Source organism: Muscardinus avellanarius, assembly GCF_963383645.1.
Source record: "Muscardinus avellanarius genome assembly, chromosome: 6".
Taxonomy (NCBI): domain Eukaryota; kingdom Metazoa; phylum Chordata; class Mammalia; order Rodentia; family Gliridae; genus Muscardinus; species Muscardinus avellanarius.
In genome coordinates, this window is record NC_137791.1 from 107,028,868 (window position 1) to 107,052,873 (window position 24,006).

Here is a 24,006-nt window from a genome sequence, read left to right on the forward strand (position 1 = left end):
CCGTGAGTGAATCCCTTAAGGAGATGCCGACACAGGTCAAAATACACAAACATGGTTCCTTGCTAAAAAGGTCTAATTACCCCCTCTGGCACCAGCAAGGTGCATAACAGAGGGAAAAATCACATAAAATTATGGGGACAGAAATTATTATGATAATAAATGAAACAAAACGCTGACACTGTAGTAAGAAGAAATTATCTAATATCATTCACTTTAGCATATTTATATTTCTAGAATTTGGAGTCAAATCAGAATGCTCTGAAGAACGACTGACTCCTCAGGACAGCCTCTGCATCATGACCCAAGACAGAGAACCTGCCGTCAGACACTTTCATTTTATTCACATCATAACTTTAATAGCTGGAACCATCATCCGGGTCTCTGATGAAAGTGAACTTGCAGTAGATTTGTCAGAAACAGGCCTTACCCAGGTCCCAAAAGACCTTCCCCCAAGAACCGAAATTTTAGATCTGTCCCACAACTACATATCTGAGCTTCAGATCTCTGAAGTCAGCTTTTTGTCAGGGCTGAAAGTTTTGAGACTTTCCCATAATAGAATCCAGAGACTTAACTTTCGTGTTTTCAAGTTCAACCAGGATTTGGAATATTTGGATCTATCTCACAATCAGTTGCGAAAGCTGACCTGCTACCCTGTTGTGAGTTTCAAGCATTTAGACCTCTCCTTCAACGACTTTGCCACACCGCCCGTCTGCACGGAATATGGCAACTTGACGCGACTGAATTTCTTAGGATTGAGTGCTACAAAGTTCCAGCGATTAGATCTGCTACCGATTGCTCCCTTGTACCTAGATTATATTCTTCTGGATTTAGGAGGTTATTATGTGAAAGAAAAAGAGGCAGAAAATCTTCAAATACTGAATGCAAAAACACTTCACTTAGTTTTCCACCCCAGTAGTTTATTCTATGTCCAGTTGAACATATCAGTTAATACCTTAGGATGCATACAGCTGACCAACATTAAGTTGAATGATGAGCACTGTCATGTTTTAATTACATTTTTATTAGGACTCACTAGAGGTCCAGCCTTACTGAATTTTACCCTCAATAATGTGGAAACCACTTGGAAATGCTTGGTTAGAATTTTTCAATTTCTTTGGCCCAAACCTGTGGAATATCTCAATATTTACAATTTAACAATAGTTGAAAGCATTCGTAAAGAAGATTTTTCTTATTCGGAGACAACATTGAAATCACTGAAAATAGAACACATTACAAATCAGGTTTTTATTTTTTCACAAAATGCACTATACACTGTGTTTTCTGAGATGAACATTATGATGCTAACCATCTCAGACACACCTTTTATTCACATGCTTTGTCCTCAGACATCAAGCACATTTAAATTCCTGAACTTTACCCAGAATGTTCTCACAGACAGTGTTTTTCAAAATTGTTCTACTTTAGTGAGATTGGAGACACTTATCTTACAAAAGAATGGATTAAAAAGCCTTTTCAGAGTAAGTCTCATGACTAAGGATATGCCATCTCTGGAAACACTGGATGTTAGCTGGAATTCTTTGGGATCTCACAGACATGAGGAAAATTGCTCTTGGGTTGAAAGTATAGTTGTGTTAAATTTGTCTTCCAATTTACTTACTGACTCCGTCTTCAGGTGCTTGCCTCCCAAGATCCAGGTACTCGATCTTCACAATAACAGGATAACAAACATCCCTACAGATGTCATCCATCTGGAAGCTTTGCGAGAACTCAACGTTGCATTCAACGCTTTAGTGGATTTTTCTGGATGTGGTACCTTCAGCAGCCTTTCTGTACTGACCATTGACCATAATTTAATTTCTCATCCATTAACTGATTTCTTCCAGAGTTGCCAGAACATTCAGTCAATAAAAGCAGGGAGCAATCCATTCCAGTGTACCTGTGAGCTAAGAGAATTCATCACAAATATAGGTCAACTATCAAGTGATGTGGTAGAAGGCTGGCCTGATTCTTATCAGTGTGACTACCCAGAAAGCTATAAGGGGACCCCACTGAAGGACTTCCATGTGTCCCCATTATCCTGCAACACAGCTCTGCTGATTGTCACCATTGGGGCCAGCATGTTGGTGCTGGCCGCTACTGTGACCTTTCTCTGCATCTACCTGGATCTGCCCTGGTACCTCAGGATGCTGTGTCAGTGGACCCAGACCCGGCACAGGGCTAGGAACATCCCCTTAGAGGAACTCCAGAGAACTCTCCAGTTCCACGCCTTTATTTCATACAGTGAACATGATTCAGCCTGGGTGAAGAATGAATTACTACCGAACCTAGAGAAAGAAGACATACGGATTTGCCTCCATGAGAGAAACTTTGTTCCAGGCAGGAGCATTGTGGAAAACATCATAAACTGCATTGAGAAGAGCTACAAGTCCATCTTCGTTCTGTCCCCCAACTTTGTCCAGAGCGAGTGGTGCCATTACGAACTCTACTTTGCCCACCACAATCTCTTCCATGCAGGCTCTGATAACCTAATCCTGGTCTTGCTGGAACCTATCCCACAAAACTCCATCCCTGGCAAGTATCACAAGCTGAAAGCCCTCATGGCACAGCGGACTTACTTGGAATGGCCCGCGGAGAAGAACAAACGGGTGCTTTTTTGGGCTAATATTAGAGCTGCTTTTAATAAGAAAGTGGCACTAGTCACTGAAAATGATAATGCAGAAACTTAAAAATGTTGTGAAATCCAAATTAAGAAACTACCACTAGGGACTCTGATGAGCACTGTCGTTTTAAGTCGCCATCTGAAGGTGCTTCTGTTTTCTCCACATCTTCGGGAAGGATTCATGAAAGCCTTGTTCCAGTTGAGAGGAATTAGACTGGTGCACGGGGGCCAGTGGTGCTCATTTTGACAATCAGACAGCTGAGTCTGTGCTGGTTTACTGCGTGCTTTCACACTGGAACAGCCATTTTTTTTAGTAAATGCTACTTGGGGATCTTTCTTCTGCCCTCTCGTTTCCCAGGTGGATTCTGGGTGACTAGGAGTGCGTGCAGCTTCATGTCAATAAGAAAAGATTCTACCTCAGAATTGTATGTACAGACCTTGGAGTACCTGGCTGATCCTCATCAGCCTCTGAGTGAACTTTCTTGTCGCGTCCCTCGACCAGCGATTAAGACGCAACACGAAGCTCTTCTTGCAAGCCGTTTATTCAGGATACAAGTCGAGGAAAATGGTGGAATGGCGGAATGGCGGAATGGCGGAATGGCGGAATGGCGGAATGGCGGAATGGCGGAATGGCGGAATGGCGGAATGGCGGAATGGCGGAATGGCGGAATGGCGGAATTCTGCCTTGCGCAGGGCATTATAAACATTAACTCTCCCAATCACTTCCTGCCACGTCTCACTCACTCATTGGCTCATGCTCGTCAGGCCACCACCACGTAATGCATTACATAACTTTAGCCTCCAAATATGGAGTTGCTTCCTGCACAGCCATGTGTCAATCAAGCTCAGAGGCAGGAAGCCGGTGCCATCTTCTAGTTCAGAGGCAGGAAGCCGGCGCCATCTTCTAATGGCGTCTCGCCACACTTTCTCATGAACTTTCTACAGTGCGGGGAACTAGGGGGAGAAATAGTCCAGTTATGGAATATAAAGAAGGGCTTTTTATTCATGTCTGAATGAGGATTTATTAATTTTTTGACCCTGCTACACAAATATGTAGTTAACAATGGGATAACGGTACAATTATATGCAGGCTTATAAATAAAAATATGGCCTTAAGTTATAGGATCTTGAGGTGAAAGACATGAATATTCTTGCTTGCTGAGAAAACCCAGAGCTAAATTTATGTGCAACTGGATATTAAACTTTTTTCCTGATTGTTTTAGAAGTTTGGCTAATGCCCAAAGCTGACCAAAGGCAATAAATTCTCAGGGTCAGTGATTACCAGTGTGTTGCCATCTCCAGAAAACTAGATGCAAACGGGTGGTGGAGGTTTTAAACTATGGGGAGATAGCTTCAAACTTCTTCAAAAGGAAAGCAAGAACATCTCTAATCATAATAGGAAAGCAGTCTGCCCCCCACCCCAGACTGAAGTCCTGCAGAGGAACCATAGTGTACGCTTTAGCACTGCAGACAAGGGGAAGCGTGAAAGCTCAGAGCCCAATGAGTGTCACCTGGAGTTTGGAGGTGACGATGGGCCTTGGGATCCTGGGGACCAGTAAATAGAGCTTGGCAAATACAGGTGCTTAATCAATATTTGTTGAATGAATAGCTAAGTACTTCCCACCTGGAGAATTCAAAGGTGAGAAGTTGGCCTGGGCAATCCAAAATAGCAGAACAAAAGAAAGGACAACCTTTCATTATTGGCATGGCAAAAGCAAAAGTACTTGAACTTCCTGCAGGCCATATTGGTCATGGGAAGTGTTGGGTTTGTCATCATAGGACCTTAGCTAACAAGGCAGCCTTTGTGTGCAGGGACTGTGGTACTGAGAGCTTATGGGGGAAGAGGCATATTGCAGGGGATGGTGGGAGACGTTACTGCAAGAAGTCAGCCAGATTATGTGCACTGTGGAGTCCACTCAAGGCCTCCCAATAACTTACAGATGCATACCAAGAAAGAGCCAACATGTGCATTCTACCATAATAGGGGACGGGTCATGTTGGCCTGTTTGCCTCATCCTTAACTACAAGATTTGCTTTTTCTGCAATACCTTCTTCTTCTGAAAAATGCCTGGGGACATCTGGAATATAAGAAGGAGAAATGATAGAAGAAAAATAAAGAAAATGATCACATTCCCCCTGCCCTGAGCTAGGGCCAAACTTTGAACAAGGTGTGAGATCACTGATAAATTGAACAGGCCCGGAGACTTCAGTCCTGATATAGGGGTGTAATTACTAAAAGGAGACGTGAGACCTACTCAAATGTATGGAATCTTCCCAAGACTGAGGTGTGATGGAGGGAGATTCAAGGAACCTGCTTGTAAGGCAGTGACTAACGAGAAACACCAGGCCTTCTCCTTCTGGACTTTGCTCATCCAGTGAGCCAGGTTCATACTGAATCACGAAAAAAACATGTTATGCCTTAGTAAAATTTTATTAGTCTTCCTCTATCTACATCAGCCCTTCCTTGTTCCTTAGGAGAACATTTTCCTTCCTATGCCTTCTCCCAAATAGTAAATTCTTCTCAGTGTCTGTTAAACTGATCCCCTAAACTAAAAACACCACCAACTAAAACCTATGGCACAGATTTTATGGGGCTGTATATTTTAAAATGGCATCAACGTTTCCCACAACATATTGTTGACATGGAAATATGTTGACATGGAAAACACAGAGTTTTAATATTTTTTTAAAGTATTAAACAAAACCTACATTTTGCCATGTATGAACATGCACACATTTTATACATATTGGAAGTTGTATCATAAGAGACCTATTCTTTTTTAGAGAAAGATTTCCTTTCTCCATGAATCCTCTGCTTTGTTGAAGTCTGGCTGCAAGCAGCAGATAGCAACGGGAGGAAGGAGGTGCTAGAGGCTCCTCACAGAACCCAGAGGCAGGGTTCTTTTTTTTTTTTTTTTTTTTTTTTGTGGTACTGAGGGTGGAACCCAGAGGCTTTCTACCTCTGGGCTATATTCCCAGACCTTTTTATATTTTATTTGGAAACAGGGTCTCACTAGGTTGCTGAAAACCTCACTAAATAGCTGAGGCCCCATTGATTGAACCTCTGGGTTCAATCTCCAGTTCTGAAAAAAAAAAATTCTATTAAGGCATTCCCTGCTTAAAAGATCCTAATGAACTTCCTATGCAGTTGGAACAAAAGCCAAACTTCTTGTGTGACTTGTGATACCTCATGCCCTGCCTCCCTCCCTCTCTTTCCACCCCCACCCTTGTCTGCATTCCGGCTGCAGTTGCCCTCCAGCTGCCCCGCAGCCCCGTGTACCACTTGGTTCCACGTACCCCCCCCCCCATCTCCTGTATACTTGGCAGCGCCACCCCCTGCTGAGGTGGGTCTTTCTCCTGAGCAGGCATGAGTCCTGCCATTCATATCTCAGCTCCAGCACCACCTCCTGGTGGGGCCTCTCTTGGTCATCCGCCTTCCCCTGGTTGCTCTCTGGTACTTTTCTCCCATTTCTTTACAACATACATCACTCTCTGCGATTATCTGATTATCTTGTTTTCTGCTTCCCTCCACCAAAATGCAAGCCGCAGGAGACACGGAACCTTCTCGATGTGTTCGCTGCTTCTCCCTGGTGCTGAGTAGACAGTGTGCAGCCCATAGTAGAGACACAGTAAGAACCTGGATGAACACAAGCCCTGATTGGCCACAACGTCTCGGAAGTCCCGGATTTTACCCTAGAGACCCCTGCAGATGTGCCGCTGCGTAGCATGGCAGCATGGCGGGAAGGGCCCTGGAGGGGCCCTTGGAGGGCTGGTCCCTGCTGGCAATCTTGCTGTTATGTGGCTTTTACATTCAACACCTCAGTGTGTGCCTCTGTCTTTACCTGTGTTCTCTGAGTCTTTTCTATCTCTTACAAGGATACTCTAGTTGGGTTGAATTCTTAATCTTTTGTGAAGACCTTGATTATATCTGCATTATCTCAATTATATCTGCAAGACTCTATGTCCAGTAAGACCATATTTTTTTTTTTAGTAAGACCATATTTTGAGGTTCTAGGTGGACATGAATTTTTTGCAGAGGGTGGGGCACTGTTCCTGTTTCTGATGGCCGGGAGAGTCAGCTGAATTTAGCCGTGGAGTCGAGTGGGGGCTGGGCGTGGGGAGAGCTTTCTTAGAAAGAAAGAAGAATCTGAAAGAAGCTACTTGGAAAGTTAGGTACAAAGAGGGGAAAAAGCAGAAAGAGAATAGAATGGGTGTGAGAGAACAGGACGGAGACAGTGGATGGAGGGGGATAGAAATGGGAGTGTGTGTGAGTTGTCAAGGGAATGAGAATACCTGCACAAAAATCCCCAGAAAGGAGGGTCATTCTGGTCCGGATTCCTGGAGACTGATTCATTTGGAAAAGAATGGCATAAGCTATAGCCAGTGAAAGAGACTTGGGGGAAATCTCTAAATACAGGGGCTTTCTGAGGGTTTTAAATTAGTTTATGAAATGTCAACATAGTGATGTTTATTTTTCTTTAGTCATTCCATCTGCAGGATGCTGACCTTCTCTTTTCACCCCTGGGTGAGATCCTTTACCAGATTTCAAACTTCTCCAGTGTTTTCATGGTATTCATACTGTGATATAATTAAAAATTTTTAATTTCCAACTCCATCTTTACCCACATTAGAGGCTAGGAACTTGGGAATCTTGCAGTGTCTTCTTTGAGAGATGTGGATCAAGGGAAGCTGGGGTAGAATCATAGGTCCTTTCCCACATATGTGATATCACAGTTGTAACTGCCTATTGGCAAGGGTGACTTCAACAAGCATAAGTTATAGGAAGTTTTGGTCAATGCCCTGTTTCATAATAAACAGAACCAACAGACAAGAAGGGAAACCAAAATAGTTGGTAAGCTATTGAATTACATGGTAAATGAAAAGTCTAAAAATATATAATCAAAGTTTGTGGTAAACAATAGATTAAAATGACGCATCACTCATAGTAATGGGAGAAAAGGCCAAGATGGGTTTAAGTCTGTCGATTGGTTCAGAAAATCTACTTGATAAAATCAATCCTGAGAAAACAATTGCTCATACACTTCCCAATAAAATCTCCCTGCTTACTGCTGAGTTGTTTCTAATAGTGAAAATGGAGAATAATTTAAATACCCAACAATAGAAGACTGGTAAAATACATGGTCGATTGGAATGCTAAAAATACACTAAAAGTAAAATGGAATATTATGTAGTCAGTAATAACAAAGTTATAGGTGAATATTGACAAAAATATCTTTGATATATTATGGATTGATAAAGAGATTAAAAATAGTACATGGAGAATAATGCTATGAAAGACAGGGAGAGAGGAAGAGAGAGGAAGGAAAATTGGTACATTCTTTCTGGAAATCAATTTGTTAGTAGATATCCATGATGAAGGAAACAGTTCAAATAAGGCTATGCACATATACAAACTCATCAATACCAATCTTAATCATATACAGGGAAGGGGAGAGAGTGGGTAAGATTCAGAGGGAAGCTCACCAAGTGCGGTGTGCGTGTCTGTTCCTATCCCTCTGAATCTCATGATGATGTAGGATTACATGTACCAGTGAATGTATACTTTAAAAACCATGTTCATAAATATAAAAAATCCGCATGGGTACTACAAAAATGATTCTGGTATATCTCTATGTGGTGTGATTATTACTGATTTAATTTTTTCTTTTCATTTATTTATAGTCTCTGATTTTTCTTCAGTAAGCATTTTGTTTGGATAACAAGAAATTAAAGTACCTAAGAACCTATGTTTGAGAAATGGGTAAGCCGAGCATGGTGGCACATGCTTGCAATGCCAGCGCTTGGGAGGCTGAAACAGGAGGATCACACAGGTTCGAAGCCAGCCTCAGCTACTTAGTGAGGCTCTCAGCCACTTAGTGAGACCCTGTTTCCAAATAAAAAACAGGTCTGGGAGTATAGCCCGGAGGTAGAAAAGCCCCTGGTTCCATCCCCAGTACCAAAATAAAAAAGAAAAGAAAAGAAAAGAAAAACAGGTATATGCATTTGACTTTATTATGGACATGAACTTTTTAAACCTGAAAGATACATAGCCGAGCTGACTTATCCAGACTTCTGAGGGGCACTTGTTAAGTATGCAGATGTTTTGGAAGCAGATTGGATGGGAGAGAGAAATCATCTGTGGTGAGAACATTGATAAGGCAAACACCAGCAAATGTTACCAATAAGACTACTTTTTGAACTTGGTTTACAGGTGCACAACTGAATGACAGTAATAGCAAAGAAAAAATGAGCTTATTTTTTTGTATAAAACATACACATTAGAACCGGGTCTTGCGGCTCACACCTGTAACCCAGTACATGGGAGGCTGAGACAGGAGGACTATAGGTGTGAGGACAGCCTCAGCAATATAGAAGGACTCTCAGCAACTTAGACCCTGTTTCAAAGCAAAAAATAATAAAAATAAAAAGGTCCAGGGGTATACCTCAGAGGTTAGAATGCTCCTGGGCTCAATACCCGATACCAAAACATATATACACTAAAATTACACATATAAGTTTTTTTTTTTTTTTTTTTTTTGGTTGTACTGGGGTTCCTGGAAGCCCTTCTACCTCCGGGCTACACTCCCAGACCTGTTTTTACATTTTTTATTTGGAAACAGGGTCTCTTAAGCCAGCGCACGCGCCTGGCTTCGAACCAGGGCGATCCTCCTGTCTCTGCCTCCCAAGCGCGGGGATTACAAGCGTGCGCCACCACGCCCGGCCCATATAAGTTTATTGGTTAAAAAATCATGAAGTGGGCCGGGCGTGGTGGCGCACGCTTGTAATCCCAGCATTCGGGAGGCTGAGACCAGAGGATCATGGTTCGAGGACAGCCTCAGCTACTTAGTGAGGCTCTCCACAACTCAGTGAGACCCTGTTTCAAAATAAAGAATAAAAATTGGGCAGGGGGGTGTAGCTTGGAGGTCAAATGCCCCTGGGTTCCATCCTCAGACCCGCAACAACAACAACAACAAAAATCATGAAGTGGAAGGGAAAACAATGAAGTAAGATGTTTGCACAAAGTTTATTTTATTTTATTATTATTATTTTTTGGAACCCAGGGGCATTTGACCTCCGGGCTACACCTCTCCTGCCCTATTTTTTATTCTTTTTATTTTGAAACCGGGTCTCACTGAGTTGCAGAGGGCCTCACTAAGTAGCTGAGGCTGTCCACAAACTGCGATCCTCCGGTCTCAGCCTCCCGAATGCTGGGATTACAAGCGTGCGCCACCACGCCCGGCTGCACAAAGTTTAAAAGAAGATTAACATAAGGGAAGGTGCAATTAATGGAGGTAAAACATAACCACGATACAAACATAAGCAAATGGTACAAATAAGTAATTCACTAAAGAGCTACAGATTGTCAATAAATATGAAAACATTCAGTGACAGTTATAATACAATAAAAATAATGAGATATCATTCGACTTTAATGAAACCGAGAGGTCTCTAAATGGTATTTTGTGGAAGCCATGCCTGGTGTGCACTCGGACACTCCCTTGGAGTGCAGGCACAGTGGCAGACTTTATGGCGAGCACCTCGATGGTATGCATCGTGAATGCAGACGTGACTGTGTTATTTCCTTCCAGAAATTTTTCTGGGCTCTGTACTAGCAGGGCCCAGACGCACTGTCCTAGGTTCCAGTGGGTGAGAGAAATTGTGGGATTGCATAGGCACTGTGGGGAGAAAAGGAAGGCGCTGTGGTTTGATTCGGCAGTGTCCTGTGAAGGTCTGTGAGTTATAGACTTGTTCCTCAGGGTGTGATGGAGCTTTAGGAGGCGGGGCCTAGTGGGAGGTACTGAGGGGATTGGGAGTGTGCCCTTGACACAATTTTAAAAAATGCTCTTGAGACTTTATTTCTGGTCTTGAAGAAGTAAAGGGGCAAGTGAGGGGTAGAAGGAAAGAGAGCCAAACTCCCCGAGCGAAACTCAGCTCTGCCTTTTCCTCGTGTTCATGAGGTTATATCAAATCATTAAGTTCTTGTTTGTCTGTAGCCATAGAAGCGGGGCCCTGCGGTAGGGATGTTTGAGAAGGTGAGTTTCTGTCTGGCAGTTTGGCAAGGGTGTCTGAGATCGTGCTGTCAGCTTTCTCCTCAGAGCAAGAAGCTCATCAATCCTTTATCCAATGCTTTTTAGACTTAGAACAGCTTCCCAGCAAATGTATCCTAAGACAACAGTAAAAATCCAGACAAGAGTATGTATGAGGATGCCTGTTGACATTCTGTGAAACTAAAAGAGGAAACATCTGCCTCCAACCCCAGGCAAATCGCTGCAAAGGTCGTTCTTGATCTCACATTTACTCAGGTGTTGACATTCTAGTGACAATTTCAAAAAATTCACAGGAAAACTTTAGGTTGTTAAGGGAGAATTAAAAGGTAAATGGCCAAGTGACACTGCCATGCATTGCCCACAAGCTTTACAGGACACAGTTTGAAGTTCTAGGTTCCAGTGGGTGAGAGGAATTGAAGGATTGTATAGGCACCGTGGGAGAAAAGGAAGGCGCTGTGGTTTGATTTGGCAGTGTCCTGTGAAGGTCTGTGAGTTATAGACTTGTTCCTCAGGGTGTGATGGAGCTTTAGGAGGCAAGGCCTAGTGGGAGGTCCTGAGGGGATTGGGAGTGTGCCCTTGAAGGGGATTGTGGGGTGCCAGCCTCTTCTTTCTCTCTTTAGTTGTTTGGCTCAGGAGGTGAGCAGTTTTGCTACATCATGTTCCCCCTTCATCATCATCTGGCACAGCAGTGAGAGGCCCAAAGCAACAGGTCAGCCTGACCTTGACTTGGAATCTTCAAACCTGGGACCAAAATTACACCTTCTCACTTTAAAAGTTAATCATCCCAGGTATTTCATAATAATCATGGAAAACTGACACAGAAGAAAAGGAACATTGTTATTACTGCTCTGCACATCACAGGGGCATGAACCTCACCCAGAAGAACCTCAAAAACTATGGGACAGTGTTTATTGATTAAGAAACCATAGTCTCCATCCCTTCGTGAAAAAAATGTAGCAGGGACCTAGAGAAGCTGCTTTTGCAAAAAGCACTTTTACTTAGTCCTGAAGCTGCCCATTGGATGACTAAAAGAAAAATAAAACCTGGCATCTCTGCCTTCATTTTGCATCTGTCTTCAGGTCCCTGACCAGTTTTTCACATTCTTAATCATTTAAGAAGTGTTTATAAAAAAAAAACTGGCAAGACGGGAGGAAGAAAATGGCGACCATGGGATGCAGCACAGCTCAGTAGCTGTAACAAACAAAATTCAACTACCGAGAAGGCAGCTCCTGACAAGAAAAACAGAGCAGCGAAGATACATAGGAACAAAAACACAGAAAAGGGAACCACAGTGGAAGAATATCCAAAACTCAGACTGCAGGATCCACAGCAAAGGCCAGAGCGCACGACTGACCTGGTGTGGTGGCTGGCGCCGTCTCGGGCCGCCGTCCAAGCTGCGACTGCTGGCTCCGCAGCCCCAAGAAATTCGGGCAAGTAAACCAAGGATTTGAAGTTCAGAAAGCTACAGCAGAGCTCCAACACCTTAAGTGAACAGCAGCATGCTTCAGGGACAGAGAAAAAAATCCACAAAAACATGCACTCACCAGAATCCAGCACCTGCGGTGGTGTATTGTGCCCTCAGAAACCAGGCCCGCAGGACAGTAGGGTAACTGTGAACGCAGATGACCTCTCAGAGTACCTGCAGTGACCCCAGTGGCCTAAGATCTGGTGGTCCAACCCTGAGATGGTTTAATTAACCTACAGACACAGGAAAGGCCCATAGTGCCCAGTGCACAGTACTCACACAGGGTCACAGGGGATGCTCCAAGATTACACTGGATACCTTCCGCTGGTACAGGTAGGGAGGTGCAGGCCCAGGGTTAAAAGGTGCAGAGCCAAGGGCTGGAAAGCTCAGAGCCCACACCCAGAAAGCACAGAGCCAAAGGCCTGAAAATGCAGAGCACAGGGCCAGAGACTGCAGAGTCCAGGACAGAGAGCGTGGAGCCCAAGGCCATAAGGTGAAGAGCATAGGGTCAGAGAGCACAGAACCCAGGGCCAGAAAGCACAGAGCCAGGACCAGAAAACTCAGAACCCTGAGCTTACATGGAACTCATTTACAGTGACACCCACTGCCCTGACACCTGAACACAAAGCAGTCAGAGGCAAGAGGGGTGCAAACACTCATAAAGTGGGTCCAAAAGCTGACAATAGGTTATGGAGCAAATGAGAGATATTGGAACATACTCCAGAATCTACTACAGTGACCAGACAATATATAGACCCTGTATATGTAAATTAGCAGTACTGCTTTTTTTTTTTTTTTTCTAGTACTGGGGATGGAACCCAGGGGCATTCTTACTCCAAGTGACACCCTCAGCCCTATTTTTTATTCTTTATTTTGAAACAGAGTCTCACTGAGTTGCAAAGGGCCTCACTAAGTAGTAGCTGAGGCTCTGCAAATCTTGATCCTTCTGTCTCAGCTTCCCAAATGCTGGGATTATAAGCATGCGCCACCACACCTGGCAGGGTTAGTTTTTTTGTTTTGTCTTTTATTTGTTCTTATAATTGTTAGTTTTAGTTGCTTGTTTTGTTATTATAAGCATGTTTGTTTGCTCCCTCCCCCGTTCCCTTTATTGCCGTAAACCAACTCAGTCCAAATGGGGCGCGAGTCCACTTGCGGTCGAGAATCTCAGTAAAGATGGGGAAGGATAGAGTGAAGTACTGCAGATTCTTATCTGCAGCGATTCTTTCCCTTCTAGAAAATAATCCTATTAGCGGCGCTTCTGGAAAGAACCTGACATGGATCCATGCTTCTTGTGCAATCGAACACTTTATTCTGGACACAAGATTTTTTATATTTTCCCATCCCCCAATGGTCCTCTAGTAGAAAAGTGCAAATCACCCAAAGTACAATAGAGAGATACACATGCAAATCACCAACCCTGAACAAGACAAAAGTGAGGCCTGTGACATCACAGGTCCTTGTGATTGAAATCAGTCCCATGACCCCAGGTGGGTCTTGTGCTCCGAGCCAGCCCCTCTGGCCTTGCAGCTGTAGAGGCTTTTAGTGGGCAAGTTCCAGAAGAACAAAAGTCACATCCAAAATCACTTGAAGAATCCAGTTTTTAAGAGTTTTCTTTAACCCTTTCGGAACTTTTATTCCTAGGGCTTAGTCCAATGTCCTTCTCTATCTAGCAACCTCCTTTGAGCTGAATGGGGGACGAAGTCCGAGATTCCAGCTTTCATATAGTTGGCGTAGGGAAATCCGTTTTCCTTTATGATGATTTAGAAAATTTCGATGAATGTCTGCTGGATTTTGTCTGCAATACAATCTGCTGTCTGAAAGCTTAAGCAAACTCATAACACAGTTTAGCAGGTAAACACCAAGAAATAATATGAAGTTTTTAGATTTAGTTGTCAAATATACTTCTCTAGCTGCTGAGTACTTTTCCTCAAACGATAGGCTTATTAGAAGCCTATTCCTCTTTTAATAATCCATATTCCTATCACTGACCCTCTGCAACTTCCTTTTCTTTTCTGATTACCCTGATTCTCTCTTTCCCATTTGGGACAATCTTAGGATAAGCTCCTCTTCATACAAAAATTCTTTCTTATTCTCTCCATATTTTCTTTCTTTCACCTTTACACATCTATTTTATCTTTCCTTTGTTTTGACATAGCTATTTTAACCAGGTGGTATCGCCCTGTCCCCAGGCAGCGCTACCACTAGGTGCAAAGGCCAAGATTCCTTTTAGCCCTTGCTCTATTGTAATGAAGGTCAAAGATAGGGAGGGGTTCTGCATTTGTAATTATTGACTGGAATGCTGCCACTGCATCTAACTAGTTTTTTATTACCATTTGAACAAAGCTGAGAACGTTTACCAGAAAGTTTATTTTCCACGGACTCAGTTTCTCTCACAGTCCTGATCTTGTACCACCGGAGCAATTCGTGTGGAGAGTTAAAAGAATCATTACCAAAGGGATAATAGTTATGAAAGAATATCTAAGAGTGGAGGAGTTTTTTGGCCAGAGACGACGCCCTCTCTCGGGGCTAATTGCCAATATGACTACGTGGGGAATTATCACACACACACACACACACACACACACACACACACAAACGCAGATGCCGAGAGGAAGTGGGCGGCAAAGTCTTGGCACTTTATAAGCTTCCTCCCTCTATCCTATCTACTCTCTTCTCTCAAAACTTTTTTCTCCTACTTCATCTCCTTGTTTTATACTCAAGCTGTTTCATATCTCCATACCTAAATACTCTATGCTAACTACAAGAGTCCTACAATAAAACTATCTCTCATTCTCAACCAGACACTACCTTATTATACTTAAATTTTTACTCAGTCATATCCTCTACTTTACCCTACTCCTGTACCCATAACCCCAGCTCCTCCCCCTCACCTAATCCTCAACCATTGAAATAAACACTATTTACCCATGCACGAACCTGCTGACACCTCTAAAACCCTACTGCCAAGATTGGATCAGACAGGTTATCTACAGATTCAGACATAAAAAGATAGAAGATGCCAAAAAACCAGCAAATTCAAAAGATGTATTATAATTCCCTACATCTTTTCATCTCATTGCAATGGAGTGAAAATAGAAATCAACAACAAGAAGACAAAAGAAACTAAATACATGGAGATTGAATAATACACTATTGAGTGAGAAGTGGCTAAGATCAGAAATAAGGGGAGAAATAAAGAAATTCCTGGAATTAAGTGAAAATAGAGACACAACATACCAAAATCTATGAGACACTCTGAAGGCAGTATTAAGAGGAAAGTTTATAGCATTGAGTGCCCACATAAAAAGAACAGAGAGTCGTCAAGTAAACAACCTAGTGACACAACTCAAGGACCTAGAAAAAGGCCAGCAGAAATAAGGAAATAATTAAAATCAGAGCAGAAATAAATGAAATAGATAATTAAAAAAAAACAAAGGATCAACAAAAAAAGCTGGTTCTTTGAAAAGTTTAATAAGATTGACAAACCTCTGGCCAACCTAACCAAAAGAGAGAATTAACTCAAATCATTAAAATCTGAAGTGAAAAAGGAGACATCACCACAAATTGTGGAAAAATTCAAAGGATTATCAGAAACTATTTTGAAAATTTATACTCCAATAGACTGGAAAACATGGAAGAAATCGATAGATTTCTAAACACATATAACCTACCTAAATTGACCAAGAGGACATAGCAAGCCTAAAACAACAAATAGCAAGCAAAGAAATAGAAACAGCAATAAAAAAATCTGCCATCAAAGAAAAGCCAAGATTCAGGCAGGTTTCCAGCTTAATTTTACAAAACTTTCAGAGAAGAACTAATCCCAATACTTCACAACTTGAAAGAGATGGAATTCTTCCAAACTCCTTCTACAAGGCCACTATCACATTAATACCAAAAGCAAATAAAGATACCTCAAGAAAAGAAAATTACAGACTAATATCTTTTATGAGTAAAATTCTAAATAAAATACTAGCTATATGCATTCAAAACCATATCAAGAGAATTGAACACCACAACCAAGTTGGTTTCATCCCAGGAAAGCAGGACTGGCTCAACATAGGCAAATTAATACATCTTATTCACCACATAAATAGAACTGAGAACAAAAACCATGATCATATCAATAGATGTTGAAAAAGCACTTGACAAAATTCAACAACCATTCATGTTTAAAACACTGCAGAAAATTGGAATAGAAGAAATGTATCACAACATTATTAAGGCAATCTACAATAAACCCAAAGCCAATATCATATTGAATGGGGAAAAACTGCAGGAATTCCCCCTAAAATCAGGAACAAAACATGGATGCCCACTATCACCACTCCTTTTCAATATAGTTCTTGAGATTCTTGCCACAGCAATAAGACAAGAGAAGAATATAAAATGAATTCAAATAGAAAAAGAGGAATTAAAATTATCCTTATTTGCAGATGACATGATCCTATATCTAGAACACACACACACACACACACACACACACACACACACACACACACAACCTCAACCAAAAGACTACTGGAGCTGATTAACCAATTCAGCAAAGTGACGGGATACAAAATCAACCTAAAGAAATCAGTTGCTTTTCTATATGCCAACAATGATTCCATAGTGAAAGAAATAAAGAAGACAATTCCATTCACAATAACCTCAAACCCAATAAAATACCCAGGAATAAACCTAAACAAAGATGTAAAAGACCTCTACAGTGAAAACTATAAAACTTTAAAAAAAGAAATTGAAGAAGACCTTGGAAGATGGAAAGATCTCCCTTGCTCATGGATAGGCAGAATAAATATCAAAATGGCCATTCTACCAAAAGTGATCACAGATTCAATGTAATTCCTATGATAGTACCAATGACATTCTTCAGAGACCTAGAAAAATCAGTCCTAAATTTCATATGGAGAAAGAAATAGCCAGAATAACCAAAACAATTCTCAGCAATAAGAACCATGCAGGAGGCATCACAATCCCTGACTTCAAATTATAATACAGAAGCTGGGCGTGGTGGCTCACACTTGTAATCCCAGGGCTTGGGAGGCTGAGACAGGAGGATCGCACAGGTTCGAAGCCAGCCTCAGCTACTGAGTGAGGCTTTCAGTAACTTAGTGAGAACCTGTTTCCAAATAAAGTATAAAAAAGGTCTGGGAGTAAAGCCTGGAGGTAGAAAAACCCCTGGGATCCACCCCCAGTACCACAAAAAAAATTATACTACAGAGCTATAGTAGTTGAAAGAGCATGGCATTGGCACAATAATAGGCACACAGACCAATGAAACAGAATAGAAGATACAGAAATAAACCCACACACTTATAGTCAATTGATCTTTGACAAAGGGGCCAAATTCATACACTGGAGAAGAGACTTTCAACAAATGGTGCTGGAAGAACTGGCTATCCATTTGTAGAAGATGAAACTAAATCCTTACCTCTCACTGTGCACAGGAATCAACTTGAGATGGGTCAAAAACCTGAAAATCAGACCAGAGACTGTGAAGTTATTAGAGGAGGGCATGGGCTCAACACTATGACATATAGGCACAGGCAGTAACGTTCTCAACAAGACCTCCAAGGCACAGGAAATTAAAACAGGAATTTCCAACTGGGATGGCATCAAACTAAAAAGTGTCTGCTCATCAAAGGAAACCATCAAGAATCTAAAGAAAAAGCCTACAGAATGAGAGAAGATCTTTGCCAGCCACCACTCTGATAGAGGGCTAATATCCAGAATATAAAAAGAGCTCAAAAGACTACACTAGCAAAACAAATAACCCAATTAAGAAATGGGCAACTGAATTGAATAGACAAAAATACTCAGCAAACTAGGAACAGAAGGGAACTTTCTCAACCTGATAAAATGTCTATGGAAAACTCACAGCTAGTATCATACTTTATGGTGAAATACTTTAAAACTATCCCTTTAGAAGCTGGGCATGGTGGCGCACACTTGTAATTCCCGCTCTTGGGAGGCGGAGACAGGAGGATCGCACTGGTTCAAAGCCAGCCTTGCTGGCTTAAGAGACCTTGTTTCCAATATATATATATATATATATATATATATATATATATATATATATATACACACACACACACACACATATATATAGTAGGTCTGGGAGTGTAACCCGGAGGTAGAAGGGTTTCCAAGAACCCCAATACCACACACCAAAAAAATCCCTTTAGAATCAGCAACAAGACAAGGATGTCTGTCCTCAATCTGTCCTCAATACTTCATTCAACATGTGGTAGAGGTACCAGGAGGAGCAATTAGTTAAAAAGGAATCCATATAGGAAAGAAGCAAAATGGCCTCTATTTGCAGATGATAGGTCTTGTTTATGGAAAGTACTCGGGAATCCACTTGTCTTATTAGTCTTGGGCACCAGAGACTAGATGGCTTATCAACAACAGAAAGTTATTTCTCAGAGTTCTATAGGCTATGCGTCTGAGATAAAACTGCTGCCAAGGTAAGGTTCTGCTCAGGGCTTTCTTCCCAGTAACAGACTGCCGTTTTCTTGTTGTATCCTCACATGTCAGAAGGGGACCACAGAGCTCTCTCAGGTCTCATGAGGCCCATTCACGAGGCCTCCACCCTCAGGAAGCAATCACCTCCAAAAGGACTCACCTCCTAATACCCTCACACAGTGGGTGGAGGGGCTGAGGATTTCACCATATGATTTCCAGGTGGATACATAATTAGTCCATAACTTCACTAACAAACGGTTAGAACCAGTAAACAAGTTCAGCAAAGTTTCAAGGTGTGCTGTCCATATACAAAAATCAGTGCTATTTCTAATATTGCAGTACTGAACAAATTACAAATGAAATTCAGAAAACAACAGTATTTACAACAGCAACAAGAAACGCTTGATGAAGTGCAGAATGGATTGTGTTAGTTGCCATGAGAAAACGCCTGAGATGAACAGCTTCAATGGAGAAAAGATTCATTTGGGCTCCTTATTTCAAGGTCAGTCCACGGTCACTTGGCTCCATTGTTTCTGAGGCTGGGGTGAGGCAGAGCTTCGTGTGGGAGCACATGGCGGAGTAGAGCTGCTCATCTCCTGGTGTCAGGGAAGCAACGAGAGAGAGGAGGGCCCGGGCACACGATAAATCCTTAATGCAATGTCCTCCAGAGGCCATGCCTCCTAAATATCTACCACCTCTCAATAACCCATTAAGTTATAAATCCATTAACCAGGTGTGACGGTGCACACCAGTAATCCCAGTACTTGAGAAGCAGAGACAAGAGGAAACAAAGAAAGAGAATCCCAAAGTCTAAGTTTCCTGGGGGAGGGACGTGAATCTTACTGTGTGGTAGAAGAACTGAGTACGAGAGACATTTGTGGACGGAGATGAGAGAGGGATCTTGTCATCCCCACAGCCAGACTGTGACTGGAAACTGTGATTCTGGGCTGCGATGAGTTCAGAGGTAGACAGCTGACATTCCTTAGCTTTATTTGCCCATGTGTTGTTCCATTATTTTTGTTGTTTTTTGTTTAAAAGGCAAGAGGGAAGCCCTCAGGACAGCTTCCTTGAGCTTGGTGAGCACAACCAACCAAAAGCCCGTGTTTTTATCTTATCTGTGAAAAGAAGGTCTTCCCATGTTTTTCTTCCAGTGTTAAAAAAAATCATGCTTTGAAAAAGTTGGAAAACATCAGTGGAAAAAAGCATTGGTAGCAAATTCGATCTAGACAATAGTTGGTCAGTAAAGACATGACAGGACCCATCCTATAACTAGCATTGACTGAATGGTCTTCCCTCTTTATGGATGTTGTTTCAGTCAGGATCCTCACTGCTGTGACCTCCACACTAATGCACAAAACTTAGGGGACAGAAGATGTATTGAGGCTCACAATTTCAGAGGTTTCAGTCCATAGGGCCGGCTTCAGAGCATAGATGGCAGTGGTGGCAGAGGCAGGGTGCACAGAGCAGCCTCTCTCTCAACCTCTGCCACCATGGTTTATGCTCTCACATCACAGAGGCTGTAAACAGAGAAAGAGAGCAAGGGATGGGGACAAGGGACAAATAGTCCCCAAGTCCACACCCCCAGGGACCTGCCTCCCCCAGCTGCACCCCACCTGCCTAAGACACCGCCCAGTCAGCCCATTCACTTTCTAATCCATCAATGGATTTATCCACTGATGAGACTAGAACCCTCATGGAATTATCTCACCTCTAAACATTTTTGCATTGCCCATACATGAGCTTTTCCAGGGGACAGTTTACATCCAAACTGTGATAGAAGGATATAAACAAAACTTTGCTCTTATATTGAATTTTTTTCACCCAATTCCCACCCCATTCCCTTCCCTCTCCCTCCTTCTCATGTTTTGCTTAGTGATTGATTTTGATATGTTTGTTAATGTACACCATGTACATTAGAGAATTTCCCTCTTCCCCCCTCCCATCCCCTCAGTTAGCACCCTCTTTCTACTCTCAGTTGACACAGACCCGGTGGGTACTTGTGCTGTCTGTCAGAAGAATCAGAGGCACGACTGTGTCAGGAACAAGACTCTTCACTGGGACTTCTTGCTGGAGCAGAAGGGAGGCACAGCACCTACCGGGAGCGTGTCTGGCTGGCTCTCAGGAAAAGGGCGAGAGCTGTTTTTATTTATGGGAAAGGGTGGCACAGATGGGCTAGAGTTCAGGAATATTGTTGGCATTCAGTATGTTCCAAAAGACAGTGTTTTTGTTTTCCCGTGAGGACATTTGAACTTCTGGAGGAGGCAAGATCGGCTGGCAGCCTGGAACCAAATGTAAGTTTTTAGCTGGGCATGGTGGCGTATGCTTGTAATCTCAGTACTTGGGAGGCTGAGACAGGAGGATCAGAAGGATCACAGGTTCACGGCCAGCCTCAGCTACTTAGTGAAGCTCTCTGCAACTTCGTGAGACCCTGTTTCAAAATAAAGAATGAAGCCGGGCATGGTGGTGCACGCTTGTAATCCCCATGCTTGGGAAGTGGAGACAGGAGGATCGTGCTGGTTCAAAGCCAGCCTCACTGGCTTAAGAGACCCTGTTTCCAAATAAAAATATAAAATAGGTCTGGGCGTGTATCCCGGAGGTAGAAGGGTTTCCAGGAACCCCAGTACCACACACACAAAAAAATAAAAAATAAAAAATAAAATAAAATAAGGAATGAAAAAAATGGGTTGGGGCTGTAGCTTGGAGGTAGAATGCCCCTGGGTTCAATTTCAGTAGTATAAAAAAAAAAAAAAACAAAATAAAACAACAACAACAACAAAATGAAATGCAAGTTTCTCATTAAATGCCGCATCCTTGTATAAACATCTCTTACTTGTTACAAGGATAAGTGGCTGCAGCTGCTAAGAGAACACAGGAGTGGGAGTGGAGGAAAGCGCAGATCATGGTGATTAACAGCTAAGGGCGGTCTCAGCCAACATTCTCACTACTATAACCCGAAACAACTGACCACACTACCTAGAGGAAGAAAGATTTATTTGCTCACAGTATTTGGATATTTGGAAGCTTGGTTCATGTGAGGCTGGGGTCAGGAGCTCAGGCCGTGGACCTCGTTGTGAGAAGCAGAGAGAGGTGGCTTTCACATCTTGGAGGCTGGATAAAGAAAGCAAATGAGCAAGAGGAGTCAAAGACGAATGCACAGTCCCTGAGGCCACATCCTAGGAGCTACCTTGTCCAGCCACAGCCACCACGTGCCTATGTTACCTACTATGATGGACTTATCCACTGAGGAGATTACAATCCTCATGGCTAAGCTACATCAACTCAACATTGATACATGAGCTCTTAGGGGATACTTTCCATCTAGCCATAACAAGGGCCCTGCGATTTTGCTGTTTCAGTGACTGTAAAGGCCCAGGAGAGCATCTGCTCTTGGTGGTCCCTGTCTCATCAGCCACCGAGTCACAGGATTCACCAGGAAGCCAGAGGAAGAGCAAAGCAGCAGAAACACAGACCCATACTTCGCCTCCATGATAGGCATTTTGAATTCAGCCAGTAATGACTTATAAATTGTTAACACCGACACCATCTCATTAGTGTAGACAACAGTGAGCTGGCTGTCAGAGCACACGTTTCAGTACAGGTCTAGCAATTAGTCCACAGACCCTATTCTATGTACTCATTGGGGAGAAAATAAGTGTACGCTTACTATGCAGTGTAATCCCAGTGGGCTTCAGTAGAGGGTGTAAAAGAGCTTTTTTCTTTTTTTTTTAAACACTAGAATTAGTTACCAATGAAACAAAGTCCAAGGAAGTGCTTGAATTTCTTAAAGACTGCTCAATGGAACATACCGGCAGGTTGTCCTGGTAAGCAACATCTTATTTTATTCTATAAAAGAAAATAATGGGATAGCTAGGTGTTTGATATGGAAATCACAAAAGTCTTTATGACTAATTTCTGGGTATTTTTGTAAGTGAGTTATAGTTCTGATATGTATTTACTATATGGTTGGAACTAGCATTTGTTTATCAGCTCCTATTCTTAAATCAAAGAAAGTGTTTTTGTTGTGTACGGTTTTTTTTTTTCCCCCAGAATGACACTTCACGTGTGATTTGCTCTCAAGAGATATTTTTGAGTAGGGAGATAAATATTTGGGTCAGAGATAATTTCCTTCAGAGCTGCCGGTTGCTTTGTCTGTTTTTTGTTTCGTTTTAGATGACATTACTCTTTCCTTGTCTCCCCTCTCTGCATATTCTTTGCAATGAAAATGCTCAGGAAAATGGGACACGCTGTGGTTTGGATACAGTCTGTGTCCCGCTGGGGTTCACGTGTTGGAATTCAATCCCCATTGCGAGGTATTCAGAGGGTGGAAACTCAGTCTAAGGGGTCCAGAGTGACTAGGATTAGACACTCATTAGGGTGGAGCCGCTAATGTGTGAATAGTGGTGGCTCTATTAGAAGAGGTAGAGAGTCCAGAATGGCACACGCGTGTGCTCTGTGTCTCTGGGTGTGCGGCGCTCTGCGTGCTTTGGGACTCTGCCAGCCAGAAGCCCATCAACAGATGCAGCCCCCTCAACCTCAGACCAGAGCTGTGAGCCAAAGTGAACTCTTTTCTTTTTGAAGTAGCCTGCTTTAATTATTTCATTATACTGGGGAACAGTGGTTTGATCTGTTCCTCCTGGGGTAGTGCTGTGGTACAACTCCTCTGTGGCGATGGGCAGGTTGATGTGAGATTTTACTCTGGCCCTTTCTACTAGGTATTCTCTTCTGTTCTCTCAGGCCACTGAAACTACTCTGGGGAGTTGGAAGTCAGGTGGAATTGTAGGTTTGGAAAATGTTTCCAAGGCCATTTCCAGTTTGGTCAAAAGACGTGAATCCATCTTTAAAACAAAAAGTAAAAGTTCACAAAACCACAGAGGAAACAAAGCAAAAAATCCCGGAATTGGCTCTAGTCCTTTTGACCTGTGGTTAATAAGTAGCTGGTTTGGAGCAGAGAAGGTTTTTTTTTTTTTTTCTTCAGTAAAACTGTTTTATTTTTATTTATTTACTATTTGGTATTGGGGATTAAACCCAGAGACATTCTACCTCTGAGCTACACCCTTAGTTTGTTTTATTTTGAAACAGAGTCTCACTAGGTTCCTGAGATTCTCACTAAATTTCTAAGGCTGGCCTTGAACCTATGATCCGCTTGTCTCAGCCTCTCAAGTATTGGGATTATAAGTGTACAACATTGCACCCAGAAAGAAGACTTGGTTTTCTTTTTCATATTCTTTTTTGTCATACTGGAGATTGAATTCATGGGCATTCCACCTCTGAGATACTCCCCAGATTTTTTTATTTTTTGTTTTTTGAAACAGGGTCTTACCAGGTTGCTAAGACTGGTCTTGAACCTGTGATCCTCCTGTCTCAGCCTCACAAGTACTGGGATTATAGTGAGCTCCACCACATCC

General features: G+C 42.5%; 1 protein-coding gene across 1 annotated transcript in view; it reads left to right on the plus strand.

The window, feature by feature from the left end:
• Positions 1–296: 296 nt before the first annotated feature.
• LOC308264134 (toll-like receptor 6) overlaps positions 297–24,006 on the plus strand; it is a gene marked incomplete at both ends in the record, with an annotated part of 31,905 nt that continues 8,195 nt past the window's right edge. Inside the window, one exon of the mRNA XM_080697259.1 lies at positions 297–1,633. Within this exon, the coding sequence (XP_080553385.1) occupies positions 297–1,633 (1,337 nt within the window). The remainder of the gene's footprint in view (positions 1,634–24,006) is intronic.